General features: G+C 38.6%; 2 protein-coding genes across 2 annotated transcripts; both read right to left on the reverse strand.

The window, feature by feature from the left end:
- Positions 1 to 3,349: 3,349 nt before the first annotated feature.
- On the reverse strand, positions 3,350 to 15,136 carry znf16l (zinc finger protein 16 like). The gene is made up of 3 exons (XM_053504360.1): positions 14,442 to 15,136; positions 6,145 to 6,333; positions 3,350 to 5,067 (listed from the first exon to the last, which is right to left on the reverse strand). The coding sequence occupies exons 1-3, from the start codon at positions 15,091 to 15,093 to the stop codon at positions 4,382 to 4,384; spliced, it is 1,527 nt and encodes a 508-aa protein (XP_053360335.1). The 5' UTR covers positions 15,094 to 15,136; the 3' UTR covers positions 3,350 to 4,381.
- A 7,310-nt stretch (positions 15,137 to 22,446) lies between these two features.
- Positions 22,447 to 24,020, reverse strand: LOC128527899 (uncharacterized). Its single transcript, XM_053500552.1, has 5 exons — positions 23,929 to 24,020; positions 23,760 to 23,837; positions 23,295 to 23,645; positions 22,757 to 23,089; positions 22,447 to 22,646 (listed from the first exon to the last, which is right to left on the reverse strand). The coding sequence occupies exons 2-5, from the start codon at positions 23,797 to 23,799 to the stop codon at positions 22,528 to 22,530; spliced, it is 843 nt and encodes a 280-aa protein (XP_053356527.1). The 5' UTR covers positions 23,800 to 23,837; positions 23,929 to 24,020; the 3' UTR covers positions 22,447 to 22,527.
- Positions 24,021 to 24,649: the final 629 nt, after the last annotated feature.

Here is a 24,649-nt window from a genome sequence, read left to right on the forward strand (position 1 = left end):
GTTAAACCCTGACACATTCTGTATGTGGAAGAGAGACAAAATGATGGGAAGAGGAGCTGAGAACTGAAGAGACATATGTTCCTATATTTCATTTTTACATTACTTCAACAGGTTGTCAATCATTCCACTGTACTGTTCACTCATATACTACCGGTATCACCAGGAAGCACTCGTGCCCAAAGACCACAGCCTTCATGGTTTTAGTGCTTTATATAATGATGCCACATAAAAACAAGAAACAAAGAGCTTTGTGTTTAGATAGAAATAGACACAGGCATAGTTATCATAGTATTTTTTATTTTTATAGCTACATCCGGATTATTGGCATTCTCTCTCTCTCTCTCTTAAGCCCTTTATACTCTCTCCCTGTTTTTTTTATTCCAGGCTGAAACAGACCAGATCAAACTGCGGTGTTTTTCATCAACTCGGTGGTTGCTAGAACAGAGAACAGTAACACAGTCAAGCTGTCGAAACTCTTCACATCACCACCCTCGGCATGTGTCTCGGGAAGAAATCATTCATCTGGGCGACTTCTCTTCTCTCTTCATGTGATAACAGCCGTATCAGGAACATTGTTCTAAATTTGAGATCCGTTTGCCCTGTTTCTACAGAGCTGATCTGTAAAAGAAGGTAATAGATATAGGGTAATGGATATAAAGGATATCATAATATAATCCAGAGTCACTGAAACGCATTATGACAAACTCCTTTTGGAGGGATTAACTCTGATTTTCTGATTGGAGGACATCATCAAAATGGGTCTTTCTATGTACAAGACGTTAAGCCTTATATAAGCATTTATACCTCTTTCCACATTACCTCTTTCATCTGAAATTGCCTAAAAAGCTAAAAAAAAAATAAAAAAAAAGCTGAAATGTTGCACATACACCAATCATCCATAACATTAAAACCCAAAACATCAAGCGAAATATTGTGTAGGTTTCCCTAATGCTGCCAGGGCAGCTTTGACTCCTCAGAGCATGACTCCACAAGACAACTGGGGTGGACAGTGGTGTCTGGCTCCGGGACATTGGTGGTAGATCCTCTGGGTGCAGCAGGTTGCAAGTAGGGTCTCTGTAAATCAGATTGACTGTAGAGCAGTGATTAATGTTGGGCCTATTTATCACATTTCAGGGATCATGGATCAATTTAAGTAAATCAGAATACTTAAAGAAGTCATGTTGCTGTAAGCTTGTGCACGCGGATGGGATCGGATAGTGCCGTGCTCTGACAGTGCATGAGCAACAGCTCTAAAAGATGTGCTTGGTGGCTTAACGTGCATCAGAGAACATGCGCATGTGTTTTCTTGCGTCTTCCCTGGTTGGTGGTAATTACTGACATGGGAGTGTACCCACATGATGGGTGGGAATTTGACACGACTAAGTTGGGATTTAAGACAACAGCCTTGACAGGGATGTCACCGCTGCCAACAAGTCAAAAGTCCTTTATGTTACCAACAAACAGGAAAATGTCAAACATCTTCCATAGCCATAATATGGGTCTTGAATATGCAACACCTCTATATGGCAAACAAGGGTAGATATTAAAAACAACTTCAGACATTTATCTTTACAGTGAACCTGGATTATTCAATATAAACGCTACAAACATTCAATTACTTGTCTTTGATATACCGCACTAATGAGAGCCTTAAGTGGCAGGATAGGATGCAGACTACCTGGAAAAATAATGGCTCGACCACCAAGTGAATGAACTGGAAGAATATAAAATAAGTGCCTCTCTGGTGTCCAGCCAGTGACCAGGTAGAGAAGGAATTAATTAAAAGCAACGAATGGGCCAAGGGATAAACATGGCACATTTTTTGTTTTTTTGGCAAAAGTTCTATTTCAGGCACATCAGATCAGATCAGAGAAGCCTTCTTGCAACTTTAAGTATCTATGCAAACTCTCCAAAGAGAGCTCATAAGGTTTGCTAATCTTGCTTGAACCTCAGTTTGATTCAATGTTCATGCCAGGGCTGTCCTACCAACAGCTTCTCGCATTTGAACAAGCTACAGAGACTAGCAGCTTAAAGTTACAGCACCAGTCAAAAGTTATGGGAAACCATCTTGTTTAACATCTTTTTTTGAGACTTCTATCTACATTTTGAAACAATACTGAAGATTTCAAACCTATGAAATAACACACATGAAATAAGATAATTAAGCAACAACCACCACGTGTCGTTTTTATAATTTTTTATGGTCATGCCAGCTGTTTAGAAATAGTTCTTGCAAGAACAGTATTATCTAGTGCATTTGCAAAACACATCAATCACCATGATGAATCTGGCTCTCATGAAGACCATCTCAGAAAAGCAAGACCAAAACTTACCTCTGCTGCAAAGGAGAAGTTTAGAGTTACCAGTCTCAGAAATCACCAATTAACAACCAGCACCTCAGATTAGAGCTGTTATAAAAACTTTACAGAGCATAAGTAGCAGAAACATCTGTTCAAAGGAAATTATTACATATTCTGGATGCCTTCAGCATCGTTTTTCAATGTAGAAAGAAATGAAAATTAGAAAAGACCATGGAAATACAGTGGAACCTTGGATTACGAGCATAATTCGTTCCAGAAGTAAGCTCGTATTCCAAAACCAAACCAAATTTAATTGTCCCATAAGAAACCGTTGAAACTCAAATAATTCATTCCACAGCCCATAAATGATGATGATGTGTGTGTGTGTGAAAAGGCGAGAGGAGGAGGGGGTGGGGAGGTGAGTGTGTTTGAAGGTGCACAGTGTCAAAGTTGCTCTGGATAAGAGCGTCTGCCTAATGCCCAAATGTAAATGTAAATGTAAAATGCTGAGGTAGAGAAAGAAAATGGATCTTTAACCTCTCTAATGAGACTTGCTTTTGCTTTACACACACTCACACGCGTGTGTTATAAGACACATGCGCTGTACACACACGCATACAAACACAAAAACATGTTTTACGCGCGCACACACATGGTCACAGTGTTGTAGTAAACAGTACACGCGTGCACGGATGTTGTTTATACTAGTGAGAGACGCGCACTAAGACCCAGCAGGGGAGACAATTACCCACAATTCCGCATCGCAAGAGAGAGAAAAAAATCATTGGGCTCAGTTGTGATCACGTGACGCTCGGCATCAAAACAAGAAGCGCATGCGTGATACATGATACTCAGTACGTAAACCAAGACTTGCTCGTTTTTCAAGTTAAAATTTATTAATTTTTGCTCGTCTTGTGGAACACTCGCAAACTGGGTTACTCAGAGGTTAATCTGAGGTTCCACTGTAGAAGATGCATCCAAACTTTTGCCCGGTAGTGTACTTCAAGATTTGTCCAATCAAATGCTTAAATTGATGAAGGGCTAAACGATTTACGTTTCATTTCATGTTTATTAATTAGGGTTACAACTACGTTGGCAGTAACGGGTAAAGACCAATCCATTGGTATTTGATCACGGACAGTTTGCATCACCTTATTTAACAGTCATACAATATATATATATTTTTTTTACTGATTACACACTGGGTATAATTTTTAATAAAAGTCATATGATGCAGCTGATTTCACAACACTGACTTTTCATTATCTTACCATGTAAAATAGCTACACAACAGTCTTCGTGTTTCTGAAAGTTCTTGTTTCGTTTTGCACATTTTAGACTTCTTTAGATTTTTAAAAGAGTGGACATATTTAAATTAATCCAAACAAACCATGTGTTAATAGTGTCAATTACATGATAAAGTAGTAAACTAGAACACAAATAGGCAGTTTAGGATATTCCCTATACAACTACTGAAGCAGTCGATACAGTAACACATCATCATGAAGGCTTTAGACGTCACAAGGAGATCTAAAGCACAAAAGACTCGGATGCAAATAAACTCAGGCTGATTGCAGAAATGAAGCCTAAAATAATTGTTTGGTAAAAGAAAAAAAAAATGTCAAGAAGAAAAAAAAAATGTATATAAATTTAAAAATATTTTCAACAGCCGTGTAGTAATCTTAGTCTCACAAATCAACGTGCATGCTCTATATTTTGGAAACAGTCAATATTAAATGTAAGAATATTTTTATGTTGCATGTCTTCTTTTCTAAACAAACCTGGGCTAAAGCATCGTGTGCTAATTTCTGCTCACTTCAAATAGTCTCCATCAAATTCTCACCTGCGCTACAATAACGTCCGATTCAGGAAGTGATCTAATCAGATTCTTTATATTACCTGTACTACTTGAAGGTTTCAGCATATTTAAACCAGAAAAAGAAGATTTGAGGTCATTCTTTCCCTCCCAAGTGTCCTACTTTTGTCTGTAACATTTAGCATCTGCATCACTGAGGTCAGATATCCCTCAAACGTCTCCTGAAGTAGAAACGGTGCACGAGAACGAGCTGGCGGAATTCCGTTTATCCAGTTTGGACTTTGTCCTCTTGAGGCCACGCTGTACCGTGTGCACTGGGTACCTGTGTGATAGGAGTGCAGCGATGGCTTTTGTAAGTCCCTAAATGTCTGAAGCTTCGGCCGCACTGATAGCAGGTGTAGGGTGTGGCGCCGCTGTGAATGCGCATGTGTGTGTACAGGTTGCCGAGCTCTTTAAAACGACGGCCGCACTGTGGGCACGCGTAAGGGCTTTCGCCCGTGTGCACACGCTGATGCCGTTTAAGACCTGAGAGCACAGGGAAGCCTTTACCACACTGCGGGCATGGGAAGGGGCTCTGCGCACCGCTGTGGCTGAGGCGGTGGCTCTTGAGGCGCGCAGCATGCCGGAATCGCTCGCCACATTCCGAGCACACGAAAGGTTTTTCGCCTGTGTGGATGCGCCGGTGCTGACGCAGGTTGCCCAGGTAGTTGAAGCGGCGGCCGCAGTCTCCACACTCGTAGCCGCCTTCCACCTTCTTCTCGCGGGCTTGGGATTCGCTGGCCTTCCGCCACACATCCGCTTCACCGCCCTGCCCGCCGCTGGAAGAGGAACCAGACTGAGCAGCGCTCTCATCTCGGTGCATCAGCTTCATGTGCTCCTCCAGGAACGACGAGTCGGGGCAGAGGGTTCCACAGAAGGGGCAGATGAAGGTTGGAGCAGAAAAGTGCTGGTCTGAAGGGAGGGGGGGGAAAAGAATGTTATGGTAGTGTGTAAGCATCAAAAATGATTGAGTAGTGTATATATATATAAATATGCATTTAGCGTAGCGTAACACAATGATACTCCCGATGTTAGCTTTTTCTGATGCAGGGATAACCAGACATTCTGCTCTAATATCGTTTCTTTATTGTCCAACAAACCACTAAATAAACCAAAAAAAAGGAAGAAATATATTATATATATTAATATATTTTGTATGTATACTGAATTCTAAACAATATGGCCAAATGTTTTTTTTGCTTTTGTCAACCTGACTAGAACACTCAAATGCAGTGGTTTTATAGCTCATTGCAGATTTAGTGTTTGCTCTTGCAATAACCTTTTCTCTCCTGTAAAGGATTTTAAAATTTTATTTATTTATTTATTTATTTAGGACAGAGGTGCACCGATGGGCGATCAATCGGCACATTTTTAATATCGGCACAGCGCTACAGGGATTTGTGCTTGTTCACCCACAAAAGCATTAGTGAGGTCAGAAACTCGTGTTAGGAAAAAAGGCGTGAGGTTCAGTCGGTGTTCCGGTTCATGGAAAAGGAGCTTTTAAAGTGGGATTTAGGTCGAGGCATAGTGCAGGATGCTTAAGTTCTTCTACTCCAAACCAAAAATGGAAACTTCATGGAGCTCACTTTGTGCACAGGGACACGGTCATGCTAGAACAGGTTTAATCAAGGGCACTGCTACTTGGTGTGTGGGACGAGTGGATTGTACACCCTACATGGCACATTAGCTTTCCATTTAACGCTATTTGGGATTTAACTCAGGAACCCGGAACTGAGCTGAGCTTTGCCGGACTGTCCACCACCTCCTCCATGGTTTATTGTCCTCACCTTGTGGCTACATTATCTCATGTGCCTAACCATTTGACATCACATCTTGATTTTCATCTTTAGACACTTAATACACTTTACTCAGTAGACCTGCACTAACACTGTCTCAGTGCTGGGAACTTTGTTTCTTTGTTATGATGGTAAAAAAAAAAAACTTCATTAAAAGTTTCCACATATTAACTGTGGTCTTTAGAAGACTTACCTGGATCTAATCGGTCTATACTGTCCTCCACTGGACTGCTGTTGTCCTCCTCTGGTGAGCCATGAGCATCCAGTGCAAATGGAGCGGAGGAATCGTCAGAGACCGGTCCTACGCCTCTCCCTTCTTCGGACTCTTCTTCAGTTGTCCCTCTTGCAGCAGTGGCATTCTCACACTTGGACTCAGATTCACCTGATCAAGCAAGAGCACCAGGAATGATTAGTTTCTCAGATGATCAATCCCTCTCCCATGACAATTCAGTAGCCCTAAACAAGGTTCAAAAGAATTCATCATCTTTGAAGTGTATTAAGAAAATACAACCGATCAATGTTCATAATAATAACGCTACCATTTTTAACTTACTAGGTGGCACTAGAGATACAGCACGCACAGAAACCAATTTCAGAGTGAAGAAAAAATTTAACTAAATTAAATCACAATTGTTTTCTCATCTATGATTTTCTAAAGTGGACGTCAAACAGCGCTAGTACTGAAGATGATTATGCCTAAGTGGTTGGGATTCATAACACATTATCTACATGCAAACAATCTTCCCCAGTTAATATCATTAAAATGGAATACATATTTAAAAATAATAATAAAATTAAAAATTCACACACTACAAGCTTTCATTGACTGCCAAAGGCCAAATTGTGAAAAATGATTCCTCTCAGAATCACACTTTCACAGTTTGAATCCTGAAATATGTCTGGTAACCTGGTCATTCAGATCATCAGCTGATTTCATTCTATTTCCACAGAACGTTGTGGTGATTCTCTGACCAACTGAAGCAACCCCGGACCATAACACCACCTCCAAAGGAAGTGGGCACCATGACATGTGCGATAGGCGTATCAGGTTGAGATGACAAGTTTATGAAGCGATGCAACCATCACTTCGGAATAGAGTCAATCTGAACTCATCAGAGCATATGACCTTTTTCCACTGCTTCAAGGTCTAATCTTTATGCTCCCTAGCAAATTCAAGCATCCTGTCTGTCTGATTACTCTATTTTTCCAAGTTTTCATAATATGTTGAAGGGTTCTTAGCCTAGTTCCAGTAATTTTAAATATCCTTAGTTGATATCGGTACCTGATACAGGCCAATAATTTAACCCTTTAAAAAAAAAATTTTAATTAGATTATTATAAATCCTCTTCTATTTTCTTATCTGCTTTCCACAATGTATTGACATTGCACCATTTTAATTCGATGTCATTACAAAATAACTGTATTAAAACGTAATGGGTTAATTTATATCGCTGACATGAAGCAGTCTGGCCCGGTGGTTTTAGCACATGGTCTCATGCCTAATAACTACACAGCAGACCCCCACAGCATGGCCACATTCTTACACTGTAACCCTGCGACTGCTGTGCAAGATATTAAAAACGCTCTGCTCGATCCTTCATACGACATATGGTCATATTATTACTTGAACTATGGTGAAAGTCTGCTAGGTCACTGTAATGACAGACTTTATAAAATTGTCTGGGATCAATCAGAATGCACAAAACATGTGCACATTGCAGTCTGTGCAGTATTAATCCATCAAACGCCAAAGTCATGTTTAAAATACTGAATACCATTTATATCATCTTTCTTTCTCTGTGCCTCCCTTTCTTACCATCCCTCCCTCTCTGACTGTCTCTCTCCTTTTGCTGTCCCGGTCTCCGTCCGTCTCTCCCTACAGTCTCTTGCTGTCTCGGTCTCTCTCCCACCATCTCACTCTGACAAAACGATATCAGCTACAAAAGGAATTAAAAATATGAAAACTAAAATTCCAATAAATTCACTCACTACAGTCTGGACGAAGCTGACGGTGCTTTCACAGCAGCAGAAACATTTAGAGAAAACAGCAGAAGTGTTTATATTTCCTGCTTATTAAATGAAACATACTAAATTATTTATATTATACCGTCCTTTTAAATTTCATATAAGGCAACAGATATTTTTTCATTCACTGATTAATGTGAGTGTGAATCTACTGTATTTCATTGTTAAATGTTGCCTGCTGAGTTTAATGTTAAAATTTTAACCTGATTGTTATATGAAAGTGAGTGTGTGAGAGACAGAAAGAGAGAGAGAGATCAATTACACAAATTTCAAGTTTATTGTGCTATTATTTTAAAAACATCCCCATTTGCAATTCAAAGGAAGCAATCATTAAATGAAGAATGAAATCAGATGAAACTGGAAGTAGTCAGAAGGTTTATGCAAAGTTATTAATATAATAAGTGTATAGAAAGCATTTGATGGTCCTCTTTCAAACCGCTCTCCCATATGAACTCTACTTCGTTTGGTATCACTTTATGTCTCTTCTTTACAGAATCTGTTATTGTTTGCTCTAGTCACGCTTTCTTCTAAGTATTAACAAGATCCCTAGTCATGTGACCAAATATGCCTTTTGGAAATGTTCGAAAAAATTAGATATAAACAAAAAGATATATATTACATTTTTACATTAATTTGTGGATGTCTCATTATACAAAGAATTTCAACTAAATTAATATTTTGATCATTGTTTAACCTGATGATGGAAAATGAGTATTCAAGTGTATTTTTGTAAATCCCACATATTTCAATGTGTGCATTAAAAATGGTTAATGATTCTGTCTCTAAACTGCTTTAAATTTATTGTGATTCTTTGAGGTAAAAGAAAACACACGTCTTTAAACTTGTGACCCTGTTTAGTGCACGGTAATTTGAGCTGTTATGACAGTTACATCATCATTGCCTTTTTACATTTACATTACATTTAGGCATTTGGCAGACGCTCTTATCCAGAGCGACTTACATTTTTATCTCATTACACATCTAAGCAGTTGAGGGTTAAGGGCCTTGCTCAAGGGCCCAACAGTGGCAACTTGGTGGTTGTGGGGTTTGAACCTGGGATCTTCCAAACCGCAGTCCAATGCCTTAACCACTAAGCTACCCCTGGCCCTTTTTCAAAATACTGATTACAATTATGATACACCTTCTTTTGGCCCAGTGTAGGATGTTTTTTTTTTTCCTCTCATCTTATAGTAAGAAAGTGATAAACACTGATAAGGTAAGAGATTATAATATTCCCTTAAAATAAGCTATCTGTTTATAGGAATTAATGACTAGTTTTACATGATGAGCTTGGAACAAGGGTTGGCGCTACAGACCGAAAATTATATCTCTGTATTTTTAGGTTTAATATTGCTACATATATTATAAATTTTTTTGAACTGGTCCATGTGTTCAGTTGTAAGTCGGACCACATGTGAGATGTTAAAAAACAGACCGTCATCAAAATAAAGTGGTAATGAGAGGGTTTCATTTTCCTGTCTGAAATGTAGAAAAAAAAAAATATGTGACATGTCAACAACTTGTGTTGCCGTAGGTAAGTTTTCTACTGTGATAGGCTGTGGAGTTTCCAGAATTGTCACAGAGAGAAATAAATAATTACTGAGGATGTATTGAATGCGCTTTCTTTCAGAATAAAAACTTTTTGAGCTGTGAAGGCTTTGTGGCACAAAGTATAATATTCTCTTTGTACTGCAGTTTATGGAGCTGATAATGCCGTGTTGAATACTTTACACGATCACAAAACATCAAAACAACAGAATGGGTCAGGGCTACATCGAGTCACAGAGGGAGAGTGGGGGCGGGGCAGCGTGGAGACGAAGAGGGAGAGTGGGGTTACAATGAGTCTCAGGGGAGGGAATGAGGGTGGGGCTACACTGTCACAAAGGGATATTGGGGAGGGGCTTTACTGAGTCACAAAGAGAAAATGGAGTGGGGTTATACATAGGGGGAGAATGGGGGTGGGGCTCTACTGAGTCACAAAGGGGGAATGAGGCAGAGCTTTACAGAGTCACAGAGGGGGAATGGGGGTGGGGTTATACAGAGTCACAGAGGGGGAATGGGAGTGGGGTTATACAGAGTCACAGAGGGGGAATGGGGGTGGGGTTATACAGAGTCACAGAGACAGAATGGGGGTGGGGTTATACAGAGTCACAGAGGGGGAATGGGAGTGGGGTTATACAGAGTCACAGAGACAGAATGGGGGTGGGGTTATACAGAGTCAGAGAGACAGAATGGGGGTGGGGTTATACAGAGTCAGAGAGACAGAATGGGGGTGGGGTTATACAGAGTCAGAGAGACAGAATGGGGGTGGGGTTATACAGAGTCACAGAGACAGAATGGGAGTGGGGTTATACAGAGTCACAGAGACAGAATGGGAGTGGGGTTATACAGAGTCACAGAGACAGAATGGGGGTGGGGTTATACAGAGTCACAGAGACAGAATGGGAGTGGGGTTATACAGAGTCACAGAGACAGAATGGGAGTGGGGTTATACAGAGTCACAGAGACAGTATCGGGGTGGGGTTATACAGAGTCACAGAGACAGAATGGGAGTGGGGTTATACAGAGTCACAGAGACAGTATCGGGGTGGGGTTATACAGAGTGGGGGTGGGGCTAAAGTCATCCCCGTGTGGTCGGAGAGTGTGAACGGAACTCCACCAATTCACAGAGGGAGAATGGGGGCGAGGCTGTGTTGTGTGTGAACGTAATGAAAACTAGGGGTTCTGTTAACACAAAGCCATGGTCAGGTAGACAAACAAAGATTGCAGGCACAACCACCAGAGCAAATTGTTCTGGAGGCAAAAAAAATCCTACAAACAACTTCATCTGAAATACAGGTTTCTCTGTTAAAAAAATAAATAAATAAGTGTGGCTGTTTCAAGATGCACTATACGGACGTACTTAAACAACAACGGGTAAATGATCAAATGATTGCCATAAAAAAGCCATTACTGCACCAACAGCACAAAACAGCCAGTTACATCATGCCAAACTGCGCCTAGAAAGTCATTTGGCGTGATGAAACCAAAATTGAACTTTCTGGCAACAACCATAAACGCTTTGTTTGCAGACGAGTCAACAAGGCGTACGAAGAGAAGTGCACCATCCCTGCTGTGGACATCATGGACATGACCCTCTGATGTTATTTGTGGATTTGAGCTGCAGTGGCACAGGGAATTAGTGCAAGGGTTAGTGTATGATAGCACAGTTACATCATTATTGGCTTTTTAAAATACTTGTAAAAATAAAAGTATTTTCTTGCACGGCGTGATTTTTTTTATTTTATTTTACAATAAGAAAGTGATAACACACCCTGCCAGAATTATTTTTTATTTTATTAATTTTAAAGATAGTTGTGAGATCAGATATCATCACATAATTATGTTAGCCATTTTAAAATCAAAATGCTAACACAAAATCGCTAAAATAGCCCTGATCTGAAGTGTAAATACTGTTGAATGTTTGGTCTGATAACATACACACAAGATGACTGACAGGTTTATAAGAATATTAAAGGGAAGTCACCACATCCGTGACTTATTTGAGAGTTATTAGTGTCTCCGTATAAATAGCCAGTGAGTTTGTGAGCTCTTAAAAAAAATAAAAACTCATGCACATTTCATCCAGGGCTGCAATGACCTCGCTAAACACTGAGCCATGGGCAAATCCAAAATTGTTAAAGGATGTTTGAGCTGCAGTGGCACAGGAAAATTATTCAAAATTTATGGCAAGATGAATGCAGCTTGTTATCAGAAACTATCGGAGGCCAATTTGCATTCATCAAGCCAGAAGCTGTGCATGTAATACACTTTACAGCATGACAATGATCTAACCCACAAGGTCAAGACGACCCTTCAGCAGCTACAACAGAAATAAATTGTAGGATCTTGAGTGTCGTCACAGTCTCCTGAAATCAATATCAGTGAAACACTTTGGGGAAGATCTCGCATATGAAGTTCATGCAAAACAAACCAAGAATTTAACAGGACTTAGGGGTGTTTTTTGTAAAAAAAAAAAAAATTGCACAGCCATACAACCTGGAAATAAACTTTTTTTTTTTTTACAAAAACAAAAGAAATGTGTTTGCCAAGATAACTAACGTTTTCCTAAAAAAACTGAACATCTAAAAATTCTACCAGAGTATGTAAATGTATGAGCAAAACTATGTGTATGTAGACGGTATATAGCCTCCTTGCAAGCTCTTTCCATTTGTCTTCCATAATTTCTATTAATACCAGATTTTAGGGCTGGTCCGAATACCATTTTTTGAGCTTCGAGTATTCGATAGTGATCAACATCAAATACTCGAAGCTTCGGTGGGAGAGGGCTGAATATATTCTTATCTCTAATAAAGGCAGAAATCTCTGTGTGTGTGTCTGTCTGTTGTATTTTTATGTCGAGAACAGGTCATCCAACTGCTGCTGACGCAAGAGAGTGCATTTTTTTTCCTGCTTTTTTGTGTAATATGGATACAGGCAAGTTGTCATGAACTAACCTGAGTAGACCAGAAGAAGTAGCTTTAGCGGTTAGCTCTTTGTAGCATGGATGGTAAACCCAAACGCGGAGTAACACGAGTAGGCAGGATAACCACGCGATTGTTTTAAGGACTCTCTCAAATGGGGAGCAAGGGATAAACACAATTTAACCTGCGTCCTATTAACACACACTCGGCGAAAGCGTCCGAAGCGACATGGGCATGTGCCGCGCCATCTTGTCTCCTTTTATGCTTCCTGGTTCCTTACGCATGACACAAGTTTGCCGCGAGGGCTAGTCATTTAAGCGCAAATGAGAACCTCAGGGATCGATGTCACGGGTAAATTTTTTTTCTTTTTCCGAATATTCGAATCTCAAAATGAAAAATCAAATGCCATCCCTCCAAACGAATATTCGAATATTCTGGTCCGGCCCTACCAGATTTAATGGAAAATTCCTACTGATATGTTAGCTTTAGATTCAATTCAATTCAATTTTCTTTATATAGTGCTTTTAACAATGGTCATTGTCCCAAAGCAGCTTCACAAAAAAAAAAAAAAATTAAAGTTTTTTTTTTTTTTTTGATGACCCTAAAGAAAAAAAAAGTCAAGTTGTGTGAGTTTCTATTTCAATGGTAGGATGGAAGCCAGTGATTAAAATAGTGTAATTTTCCTGGTTTGGAAGTTTCCAGGTTCAAACCTCAGCACCACCAGGCTGCCACTTTTGGCCCTTTGAGCAAGGCCCTTAACCTTCAACTGCTCAGACTGGTAAGAAGATAAATCCAAGTTTAAGTAAGTCTGCTGAAGGCGTCCAAAATATGCAGGAATCTCCTTTGAACAGTTGATATTGAGATGTGTTTGCTACTTATGCTCTGTAAATCCTTCATAACGGCTTTATTGTGAGCTGATTTTAATTGGTTATTTTTGAGGCTGGTTACTCTAAATGAACTTCCCTTCTGCAGCAGAGGTACGTTTTGGTCTTGCTTTTCAGGGATCATCTTCAGGAGAGAAAGTTTCATCATGGTGCTTGATGAATGAATTACCGAATGCAATGTTTGTTTTTAACAAAAACAAGAGAAAAATTCAGTATGTTCTAGAATGTAGAAAATAAATCGAAACTTTTGTCTGATACTGTAGTTATGATCATGTGTGAAATTATAGCCAATGTTATTTAAATCAAGTGTCACCTGTACATTTACATTTTGCCCATTCCTTTTCTCTTTTCTTCTGAACTGGTCACCTAATGGCTTTAACGTTTTATTTCTTTACTTATTTACGTTTAATTGACAAGCATAAGGACATTACACACACACCCAAATCAAGAGTCAGGACTAAACCATTCCACCTCAGGGAAGTAAACTGTTGTAAATGATTTCACACAAAACAGAATGATGAAATCTGCCTGGGAAACTGTGCAGTACAGTATATAGTGTAGTGTTTTGTGCTATAGTGTTTTGAAACTGTGGTTTGTGCTATAGCATTTTAGAGTGAATTGCTTTGCTGTACAAAGTTATATGTCCCCTGCGTTGCTCACAAACTAGAATCCATTATAGAACATCAGATCCGCACAACAACATAAAAAATGTGGCTGAACTTCTGAGAATGATGTTATTGTTCTCAAGTTTTCTTTTCTTTTTTTGCGCACTCTAGCAAGATGCCACCCTACTGTAACATCCTAGACGGCTCTCACTCACTCATCTACACCGCTTTATTCTGTATACAGGGTCGAGGGGGCCTGGAGCCGATCCCAGGACACGAGGGTGCCAATCTATCGCAGGACACACACACACACACACACACACTCATATACATATTAGAGTAATTTGGTAACACCAATCAAAATAATCTGCATTTCTTTGGACTGTGGGAGGAAACGTGGGGAGAACAAGCAAGCTCCATGCAGGAATCTCATACCCTGAAAGCGTCACACCATAACAGCCCTAAGTGTAACAGAGTTTAGAACCAGCACCTGCCTGATGATGTCTTATTTACCTTTATACTCCGCGCTGGAGTTGAGCTCCACTCCGGACATCCACTCATAGTCGTAGAGCCTCTTGCTGGCGGAGGGTAACATGCTGAAGATGTCCTCGCTCTCGGTCCAGGGGCTGAGTGAGGCCTGGTGCTGCCGCTCGCTCTCCACCTCAGCACCGCCCCGGGAGTTCTTGTCCTTCATCAGGTAATCGCAGATTGCGTCGATGTTCTCCTTCTTCACAGCGGGAGCGGCCGCTTTGGCTTTCTTCGGCTCCGAGCCGCCACCACCACCGCCACCGCTGCTGCTGCTGCTCTTCTGCGGCGCCTGGAGGACGAAGTCGGCTTTCCGGGCCGGCTCGCTGGCCACACACTCCAGCCGGGCTCTGAGCAGCTCGATCTCGTCGGTCTTCTCCCTCAGCTCCATCTTCAGCAGCCTGGTCCGTGCGCTCACCACTTTGCGGATTTCGGCCAGGGCCTCCTCCAGCGCCACGGTGATGTTCCTGCCGAGGTGCTCGGTGATCTCGCTGACGGAACACACCAGCTCCTCATCGAGCTCCAGCTCGCAGAAACCCTCCTCCACCCGCGCACAGGGCCCTGAGCTCTCCATCAGCGCGGCCTGAGAGTCAGCCAGCTGCCCCGTCTCAATAAAACCGTGGTTTCTTTTACGACTCATAGCTTCAAAATAAAACACTGTTTTGAACGCTCGATGCTCCGACACCGTAGAATTTTGACAACTTCCGCCTGCGCTGTGACGTGCATTTACTAACAGCGCCCCCTGGAGGAATGGCGGCGCTTTGAGAACGCAGGATAGATAGATAGATAGATAGATAAAAATATTTACTTACCATTTACCCATTGAGTAACATCCAATTTTTAATCTGATGTTGGCCCACCTTTTGCAGCTACTGTATAACAGCTTCAACTCTTCTGTGAAGATTTAGCAATGTGTTTATGGCAATATTTGATCATTCTTCCAGGCGTGCATTTGTGAGATCAGACACTGAGAAGGCCTGGTTCGCAATCTCCACTCTAATTCATCCCAAAGGTGTTCTGTCTTGGGTTGAGGTGCAGGCCAGTCAAATTCTTCCACACCAAACTCGCTCATCTATGTCCTTATGCACTGTCTTTGTGCACTGGTGCGCAGTCATGTAAGAATAGGCTAAACGAAAGTGTCCAAAATGTCATGGTATGCTGAAGCATTAAGGGTTCCTTTCACTTGATGTAAGAGGCTGAGCACAATGACTGAAAAACAACCCCACATCTGTTTCAACATGACTGCGCACCATGCACAAAGCGAGGTCCATAAAGACATGGATGAACATGTTTGGTGAGGAAGAACTTGCCTCATAAATGCGTTTCTGAAAGGATGGTCAGAAATGCATATAAACACACTCCTAAGGCTTGTGAAAAGCCTTCCCAGAAGAACGGAAGCTGTTACAGCTGCAAAGGGTGGCTTTAACATTATATTAAACTCTGTGGATTAAGAATTTGATGTTCTTCAAGTTTACTAAAATAGAGATTAACTCACCTATTATTATTTATTATTACAAAAATTTTGTCTTGTATGTTTTATTTCCATGTTGTATTAATCTCCCCAGCAGACTTTTACATTTATTCTTAGACTTTTATCTACTGAACTAGCATGAGGATGTATTTTTCAAGTCACTTGTCAAGGGCATGAAGTAAATGTAACCTCTATCAGGTTATTTTAGTGTGTAAGTGATTTCATATTTATTCTGTCTGGAAGAGAATTCTGCATCCCTCTGATTTTCATAATCTGGTTAGCGTGTAAAACTAGGTAAAATCTGAAACTAATAAAAACTAATAATTGATTTCATATTTGAAATATGAGTAGAAAACACTCTGCATAGTGTATGTCAGCAGTAGAGAGCAGCAGTGCGCCGCATTGGTTTTTCCAACCACGGCAGCTTAGTGATGCTGGGGTTTAAACACAATCTTGTGATCTGTGACTCAAATCGTTAGCCACTGAGTGACCACAACCTTACTGCACCTAGCTTGCATTGATTCACCACTTCTACCACTGAACTGCCTCCAGTAAAAGGCTGCATTGAATCAATGCATGTTAGTTTAGTTTGTTGTGGTTAAGGTTTCAAGTCACAGACACTGTAGAAGAAGTGTTTAAATCCCAGCACCATCAGACTGCCTTGATGGGTCCTTGAGTAAGATCCTTTAGCTAGTTGTACCCTGCATCAAAAAAAAGGGGCCAATGTGTTAAGTTGGTAATTAATTTAAATAATGTAAGATATTACAATTCTTTATATATGTTTTACAGTTGTTTACTCTAAATATTAGTACTTTAGTGGCAACCAAGGTTGATAATTTCTTTTACTGTGATATTTTATCTTGTGATAAATTTTTAATGGTCCTACAATGCTTCTAAAATGGGATTAAATATTTACTAACAGCGCCCCCTGGAGGAATGGCGGCGCTTTGAGAACGCAGCATCATTCGATAGATAGATAGATAGATAGATGGATAGATAGATAGATAGATAGATACTATATTGACAAAAGTATTTACTTACTATTCGATAGATAGATAGATAGATAGATAGTAGATAGATAGATAGATAGATAGATAGATAGATAGATAGATAGATAGATAGATAGATACTATATTGACAAAAGTATGTACTTACTATTCGATAGATAGATAGATAGATAGATAGATAGATAGATAGATAGATAGATAGATAGATAGATAGACAGATTGATAGATAGATAGATAGATAGATAGATAGATAGATAGATAGATAGATAGATAGATAGATAGATACTATATTGACAAAAGTATTTACTTACTATTCGATAGATAGATAAATAGACAGATAGATAGATAGATACAGTAGATAGATAGATAGATAGATAGATAGATAGATAGATAGATAGATACTATATTGACAAAAGTATTTACTTACTATTTACCTATTAAGTAACAACCAATTTTTAATCCATTGTGATATTTTAACTTTTAATGGTCCTACCATGCTTCTAAAATAGGAATAAATACAATTGTAATTTTCATTGGACTCCACGCTCCCTAGTTGGACTGCAGTTCAAACCCCACCATCATCAACTTGCAACTGTTGGGCCCTTAAGCAAAGCCCTTAACCCTCACCTGGTAAAATGCACAGTAAACCTGAATAAGTAAAATAACCCAATTTTAAGTACTCATTCATATTAATCATTCTTTATTTGCATTAATGAGTAGCCTAACTCATACTATTTACTAGTAATTAGCTTTATTTGTTGTTGTTGTTACAAATCAAAGGAATTGTTGGTCTTTCACCTGCTCCCAGGTCGCCACAGTGGACCATCCGATCCACACACAAGCTTGGCACAGGTTTTACCCCAGATGCCCTTCATGAAGCAGCCCTCTCATTTTAAATGGGCTTGGAACAGGCACTTCATCAAGTGTCTGAGAATCGAACCCGGGCCTTTCACCTACCACTGAGCCACCAGCGCCCTGTTACTTTCTGCTATTTTCTTTATTTTTCTTCAGTTAAATCTGAAAGTACAAAATCTATGAATATTAATACTAAAACTAAAACTAATAGGAATTCGGGATTTATATTCAAACCCCGAAAACCGGAATTGTAAACCTAACAATTTCAAAAACTAAACAATTTATGCTAGTAAAGTAGTTGGTTTAAATTAAAGATTGATATTTGCCAATTACAAGAAATCTTGCTTTCTAACCTCCTAAACAGTAGGTAGCAAAAAAGTGGAGCTTACGTTTTCTCCTGTGTGCGTCTAAACACATTTTATTCTAGAGAGTACCAAACCGCTTGTCGACAATCAGATGACATAAATCAAAAACATCAACTTTAGGGTCCCCATATTTGTAAAGATTATACTTACAGCATCTTGCAAAGACAAACCAATCCACCATCTTGATAAAAACAATTCAACGTGGGCAGTTTACATGTGCATTGATGATGTCAGACACAAAATCGCTAGGCTGAAAGATTTTAAGTTGGTGGAACTTTTAAGAGACAGTTACTGTGGCTTAAAATATATAAGGTTGTTCAGCCAAGTGCAATTTCTACAAACTCATAAACACCAAAAAGTTCTAAATACTTATTAAGGTCTATTAATTTGATCTAATTGTAATTATTTAAGTTAATAGTACTCAATATGTTTAATTACTTTGAGCATTAGGGTTTACGAGATTTTTAAAAAATGTAAGTCGCTCTGGATAAGCCCAAATGCCACAAAGTAAATATTTGATATTAGGTAAATATTTGTGAAGAAAATCTAGTGTGTGTAGCAAAAAGGCCCAGGTGGGCAGGAAAATTATTTCTTAACTGACATAGGACATTCATAATGCACATGTTTTTTAGAGTAACTCTTCCTTTCTTCAAAGATATTACTTGACAAAATCTCCATCACACGTGGTACGTTTGAACCATCATTGAACCTAACTCTCAAATCCTCTATGAAAACCCCTTTTGCTGCAGTTGATGGTCTCCCACTGCATGGTTTGTCTGCCGTGCTGGTTTTCACTTTTTCATCTATCTGTGCACATTGCTCTTGTTAATGGTGTCATCTCTGTAAACATTCTATAGTGCAGTGTGAGACCATCAACTGCAACAAACTTTTACAATTTGAACAACCTTGTAAGTTAAAAAAAAAGCTATGCCCACTTTTGCATTACTCTCAGTTCTCCCCTCGTATTAAATGCTTATAATAATTTTTCTTAAAGAAAGCTAAAAAGTAAATACGTATATGTATAAAGAAGAGTGTAAAAACTATCAAGAAAAGTATCATTTCTTTAGGATGCACTGTGGTATTATAATTTTTTTTGTTACAGTTGTCTGGTTACAATGGCTTTTTTTCACTAAGAGTATGAAGCGCGTGTTGCCTTTGTGGTTTTTCTGTTGATGCACCACTTTTACTCAGAGGATGGAAAAGCTCAGCCAAAGGAGAGCTGAAGTCCTTCACACCTTGCTCACACAGTGTGGGGTTTTTTTGACCTGCTTTTTTATGCTTATGCTGCTGATGTGACCTTTGTTACAGGAACCCTATCGCTCTTGACCAGAAAACATAGAGGACACATGTCCAAGACATTTTATAGATATGTCACTGCCTATGTTGTGGTAAAAAAAAAAAAAAAAAAAAAAACTAGGTCTTAAAAGATATTTATTAAATGTTAAGTAAACAATAATTATTGCATAATTATTTCAAAATCCAACATGCATAAAATCAGCACAGTGAATGAGTAATATACTGCATGTAAGTATTAAGAATATATGAGAATAAAGTTTTATTAAACATATTGCTGATACATGGGAGATAAACAGGAGCTTGAAGCTCCCAGATCTGCCATTCATATCTATTTATAATGTGAAATTATGCAAGGCCTCTTTGCATGATTTTCGTTTTCATGATTCTCATTTTCATGATTTTGAAGCGACCTATTTGTCTACCATAGTAGAAAGAGAAATATAAACAGATGGAGGTTCAATGGGCTATACAGTACTACAGTGGTTTCATGATAGATCTGGGTATGACTTTCTGGTCGTAACTGCCCCTTAGTAAATCTTATTTTAAAATTAAAATTTAAATAAGATCTGTCCCTTACAATGTCAACACCAAAAATTTGACAATTTCCAAAAAAAGTCCCACAGCACATCGGCTACTAAAAAAACAGCTAAAAGAAATAATACAAGGTTTGGATAGCTTATTTATTTATTTATTTATTTTTTTCTTTAAGATACACCGACATGGCCAAGAAAAAGTCACTGCTTTAGAAATGCGAAAGTATTGGACTGCATCAAGCTAAGAAAACATAAAAAAATTAAATGACCTACAGTGTAGGTTAAAAACTGTTGAATAAATTCTTAAAGCCTGGAAAGATAGTGCTGAACCATCAACTTTGTGGAAGAAATGTGGGCAGAAAAAATACTTGAATAATCATGATTGTAAACTTGATGAAGTTACATCATAGAAATTCAACAATAAAAACACAGCTATGGTGGAATTAAGCACCTGTGTGGCCATAAGAAAACAATTTGTTAGTGAGACTAATCAGAGAAAAAGGCTTGATGGTGAAATATAGATTAGACTCTGTAGCAATGGAAAAGGTTATGTGGTCTGAGGAGTCCATATTAGCGAAATTGGTTATTTCTGCTATTGCAGAGTGATGGGTGCTTCAGGGTAAGAAGGGAAGTACATGAATTGATGCACCCATCATACATAGTGCCTACTGTATAAACCTCTGGAGTGTTACTGTTTGATCAGGGTTGCTTCTAATGCTTTTTTTATTACTTGTGAAATAGTCAGTTCCTTTGCTTTCAATTAAGTGAAATCCTGCACCTGCATTAGCAACTACAGTGGGGAAAACTAGGTAAGTTTTCTGCATCTCAGTCTGTTTCTGTCTCAGTCTGCATCTCCCTGCAAAGTGGGAGACTATAATGTCCTATCACAATAGGGCTGCGGCATGGGAACCATCTCTAAATGCAAACCAATACAGTACATTTTTATAACGTCTGCCAGTTCAGAACAGGACTATACAATGACACATAACATATACAGTATATAAAGTACATGTTCGGGCATAACTTACAGTATATCTATCTAAATCATGCTCATCCATCCATCCATCCATCCATCCCTTCATTCTTCTTTAACTACTTTATCCTGGCCAGGTCAGGCATTACTGTACATTCACATGCATACTGGACATACAATTAAATAGCAATTAAAATACATTTAAATAGGTTCATGATAACTGGAAATATTTATTATTTTGTGTCTTGTCTTTGAAACTGAAAGAAAGCATTTACTTTTATTTTAATCATGTTTTATTTATGTTTGTCTGATGTTGAGAGTCAGGGCTGAAAACATTACTGTGCTTCCAGGCAAAGTGGGTGAAACTTAAACTATTAATTCGAAAAACTTTATTAATCTCCGAAGAAACTTGTTTGAACTCATAGAATAGATTATGAGACTGACACACTACCTACTGCACTAACAAGGCTAACATGGAAGCTTTTGTTAATGTTAATGTAAAATCTCTTCATGCATACATATTTCTAAACATGATCAATAAAAGTACAAATCCAGTTTCTGGTATTTTCCAACTTCACACCAAACCCAAAAGTATTAACTAATTAAATCAATAGGGAACAAAAACAAGTTATATACAAAGAGAAGTGATAATTGCAGCCATTTGTGCACCCATTTATGTTGACTAAATAAGCTCGTCCAAGCCTTCTACATATGTAGAGTAGCAAAACAGGGGACATGAAATCCCCTGGCACAATAGTAATGGCAAACACATTCGTAAAAAAAAAAAAAAAAAAAACCCTACACCTCTGCCTCAAGTCTAAACAAGGCCAAAACAGCATTTTTCTGACATCAACATGACGCTGACACCGATATATGTGGAATATATTCAAAGGCCTTGTAAACTTTACATGCAGACATAAAAAAAATAACACCAACAATTACCAAAAAAACCCTTTGAGAACTCATTAGTCATAAGACACACAGAAATGTGTTCAAAGGGGTAGAATCGCCAAGTGAAATCTCTTTGAATCTTTTTGAGAGTAGTTTCAAGTGTAGGAGTGACATTTATTCTCCTTTATGACTGTCAGAATAAAAAAATTATTTTTGACTATCTAAGAGAATGCTCAATACAGCACTTGTTAAGCATTGTATGTCTCATTCACACATTGTACTTTCATTTGGCTTCTGATGGAAACAAAAAATATAATATGGAGAAAATAACAATTCAGAAAAAATAGAGTCAAATATTGCATTTATTTTTGCTGCATCAGTGAAAATAGTTCCCAATTAAGCTTCAGTAGGCAGCGACAAACTGGCAAACTGTATTACGTGTCTAAAGGAAATTTCTAAACTATTGGATATAGCTTTTCCAATGAAATTAGCTTACTAGACCTAACTCTTGTATATCATGGAATTAAATTTTTTTTTTTTTAATTTAAGCGAGAATTAAAAAGTAAATTTAATCTTACAATAAAAAAAAATAATAATAATAATAATAATAATAACAATAAGCTTATTACAGAAAGCTTTACAAATACTGGATGCTAGCAAAAGTCCTTTACTATGACAAATATTCACATCTTTGGTGAATGACATTTATGGATACAAAGTAGACAAATAGCAAAAGTGAAGAGAAGAACAGCTGATCTTATAATTGAGAGCAGTACTAATATCTCGATCTGAAAATGAGTGTCTGCAAAACAAAACATATAAAAAATAAATGAATTAATATTTCAATAATTCTTGCTTGTATAGACCAGTGCAGTGTATTAAATGAAATGGTCGGTGTTCAACAGTGCTTACCTTTGACATGCAGCTTAGTTTCATTAGCAAACAGTATCTCTCCACATGCAGCCACAGCACAGTAGTACGTTCCAGCATCGGCAGTGCTGAGGTTCTTGGGGAGACTGTAAACACATGTTTGTTTAGAAGAGTTCTCTTTACACTGACCACTGCTCTGTTCTTCAGTGTAAATGATTCCTGATGGAGATTCTCCAATGCCATTTCTGTACCAGTACACACTGTGATTTGCTGCACAGCGATCAGCGACGACTGTACACTGAGTCATGAAGTCTCCTGGGTCAACCATTGGAATGTTTTCCAGCTGGATTTGCGTTCTGCTTTTTAATGACTTATCTTAGGAAAAACAAATGAACATGATTCCATTGGGACAGCATTATAGTTTCTTCACTAGATATAGTACATCAGCATGTTGAAAATTTCTAAATGATAACATTTTCCAAATATCATATTATGACAGTAGCATACTATTATAAATGGCACTAATAAATGTGATGCAGCACAATTGCCATCCATTTCTAAATGTGTTAAAACTTCTTACCTTTTACAATTAGAACTGTGCCTTGTCCGAATGATATGTCATAAAGAAATGTGACAGCACAGTAGTAAGTAGCTGAGTCGGATAGTTCTATGTTGGAGATGCTCAGATTAAAACCGCGAGGTCCAATTTTGCCTTTAAACCGGTCATTCTCTTCAAACTCATTATAAAACTTTGCAGGTTGCTGCTGATATGACGTACCAATTACATATGGCTTCTCTCCAAGCTTTTGTCTAAACCATATAATAGTGGTTATTCTCTGTTGTGTACACAGACACACAAGATCAACTCTGCCTCCAACTTCAACAGTTTTTAGTGGCTCCTGCCAAGCTACCTCTTCACTGTATGTAAAATCTGTAATGTAAAATAACAACCACCAAACTTTAAATAAATAATGTCATTAATCAGTACAAGGACACCACCTATTTCTCCTACATGTTATAAATACAGTAAAATAAGTTTACTTACCAGTAGATGTGCACAGAAGGAGGTAAATATATAAAATCATTTTCTAGAAGAATGACCTGTACATATTACAAATGCACTCTAAAAAGTGAAGTGGAAAAAAAGTTAATTCCATCATATATTGTACAAATACAGTGGCGAAAAACAATCATGATGCAAGATTTTTACTTACAAAAACAACTAAAGCCAGGAACTCAACATGCAGCGTCTTCATTCACATCTGTGGGAAAAAAAAAAACCTCACCACAGAATAACGCCTTTGTAATGCTATGCAGGAAAAGACGCTGACAGAAAAAAAAAAATGGCCTACAAGTTGCCTGCACACCAGAGGGTGACATGGCATATTCATTTACATTGTTTTTGTCAGTCTCACCACCCAAAAAAGTTTTATAGTTTTTCATAGTAGCCAATCCATAATTCAAGTGGCTACTCGAAATCATACTAGATGTGAATAAGTATGTGAATGAGTGTGTGTGCATTATGTTCTGAACACTGATCCAGGGTTTAATCCTGCACAGCAAATTTCCCAGTGTTGTATTAACACTTGTTAGACAATATAATTTTTAATTTTTTTATATGAGTCCAGGTGCCACCTCCGTGGTCTAGGGTTCGATTCCGGCCTCATGGTCTGTGTGCATGGAGTTTGCATGTTCTCACATGTTTGGTGGGTTTCCTCCTGGTACTCTGGTTTCCTCCCACAGTACAAAGACATGCAGGTTAGGCTATTTGCCGTAGTGTGAATGATGATCGGGGGGGGGGTCGAGCTGGCAACCTGACACCTTAAGTAACAGAAATTATGGCTATACCTCCAGGGTGGGGAGTGGCCATCACGGGATGGCACATGGATGGACAAAAAAATCACATATTTACACATTGTTCCTGCAATAAGCTCT

The sequence above is a fragment of the Clarias gariepinus genome, chromosome 1 (assembly GCF_024256425.1).
Source record: "Clarias gariepinus isolate MV-2021 ecotype Netherlands chromosome 1, CGAR_prim_01v2, whole genome shotgun sequence".
NCBI classification, from domain to species: Eukaryota; Metazoa; Chordata; class Actinopteri; order Siluriformes; family Clariidae; genus Clarias; species Clarias gariepinus.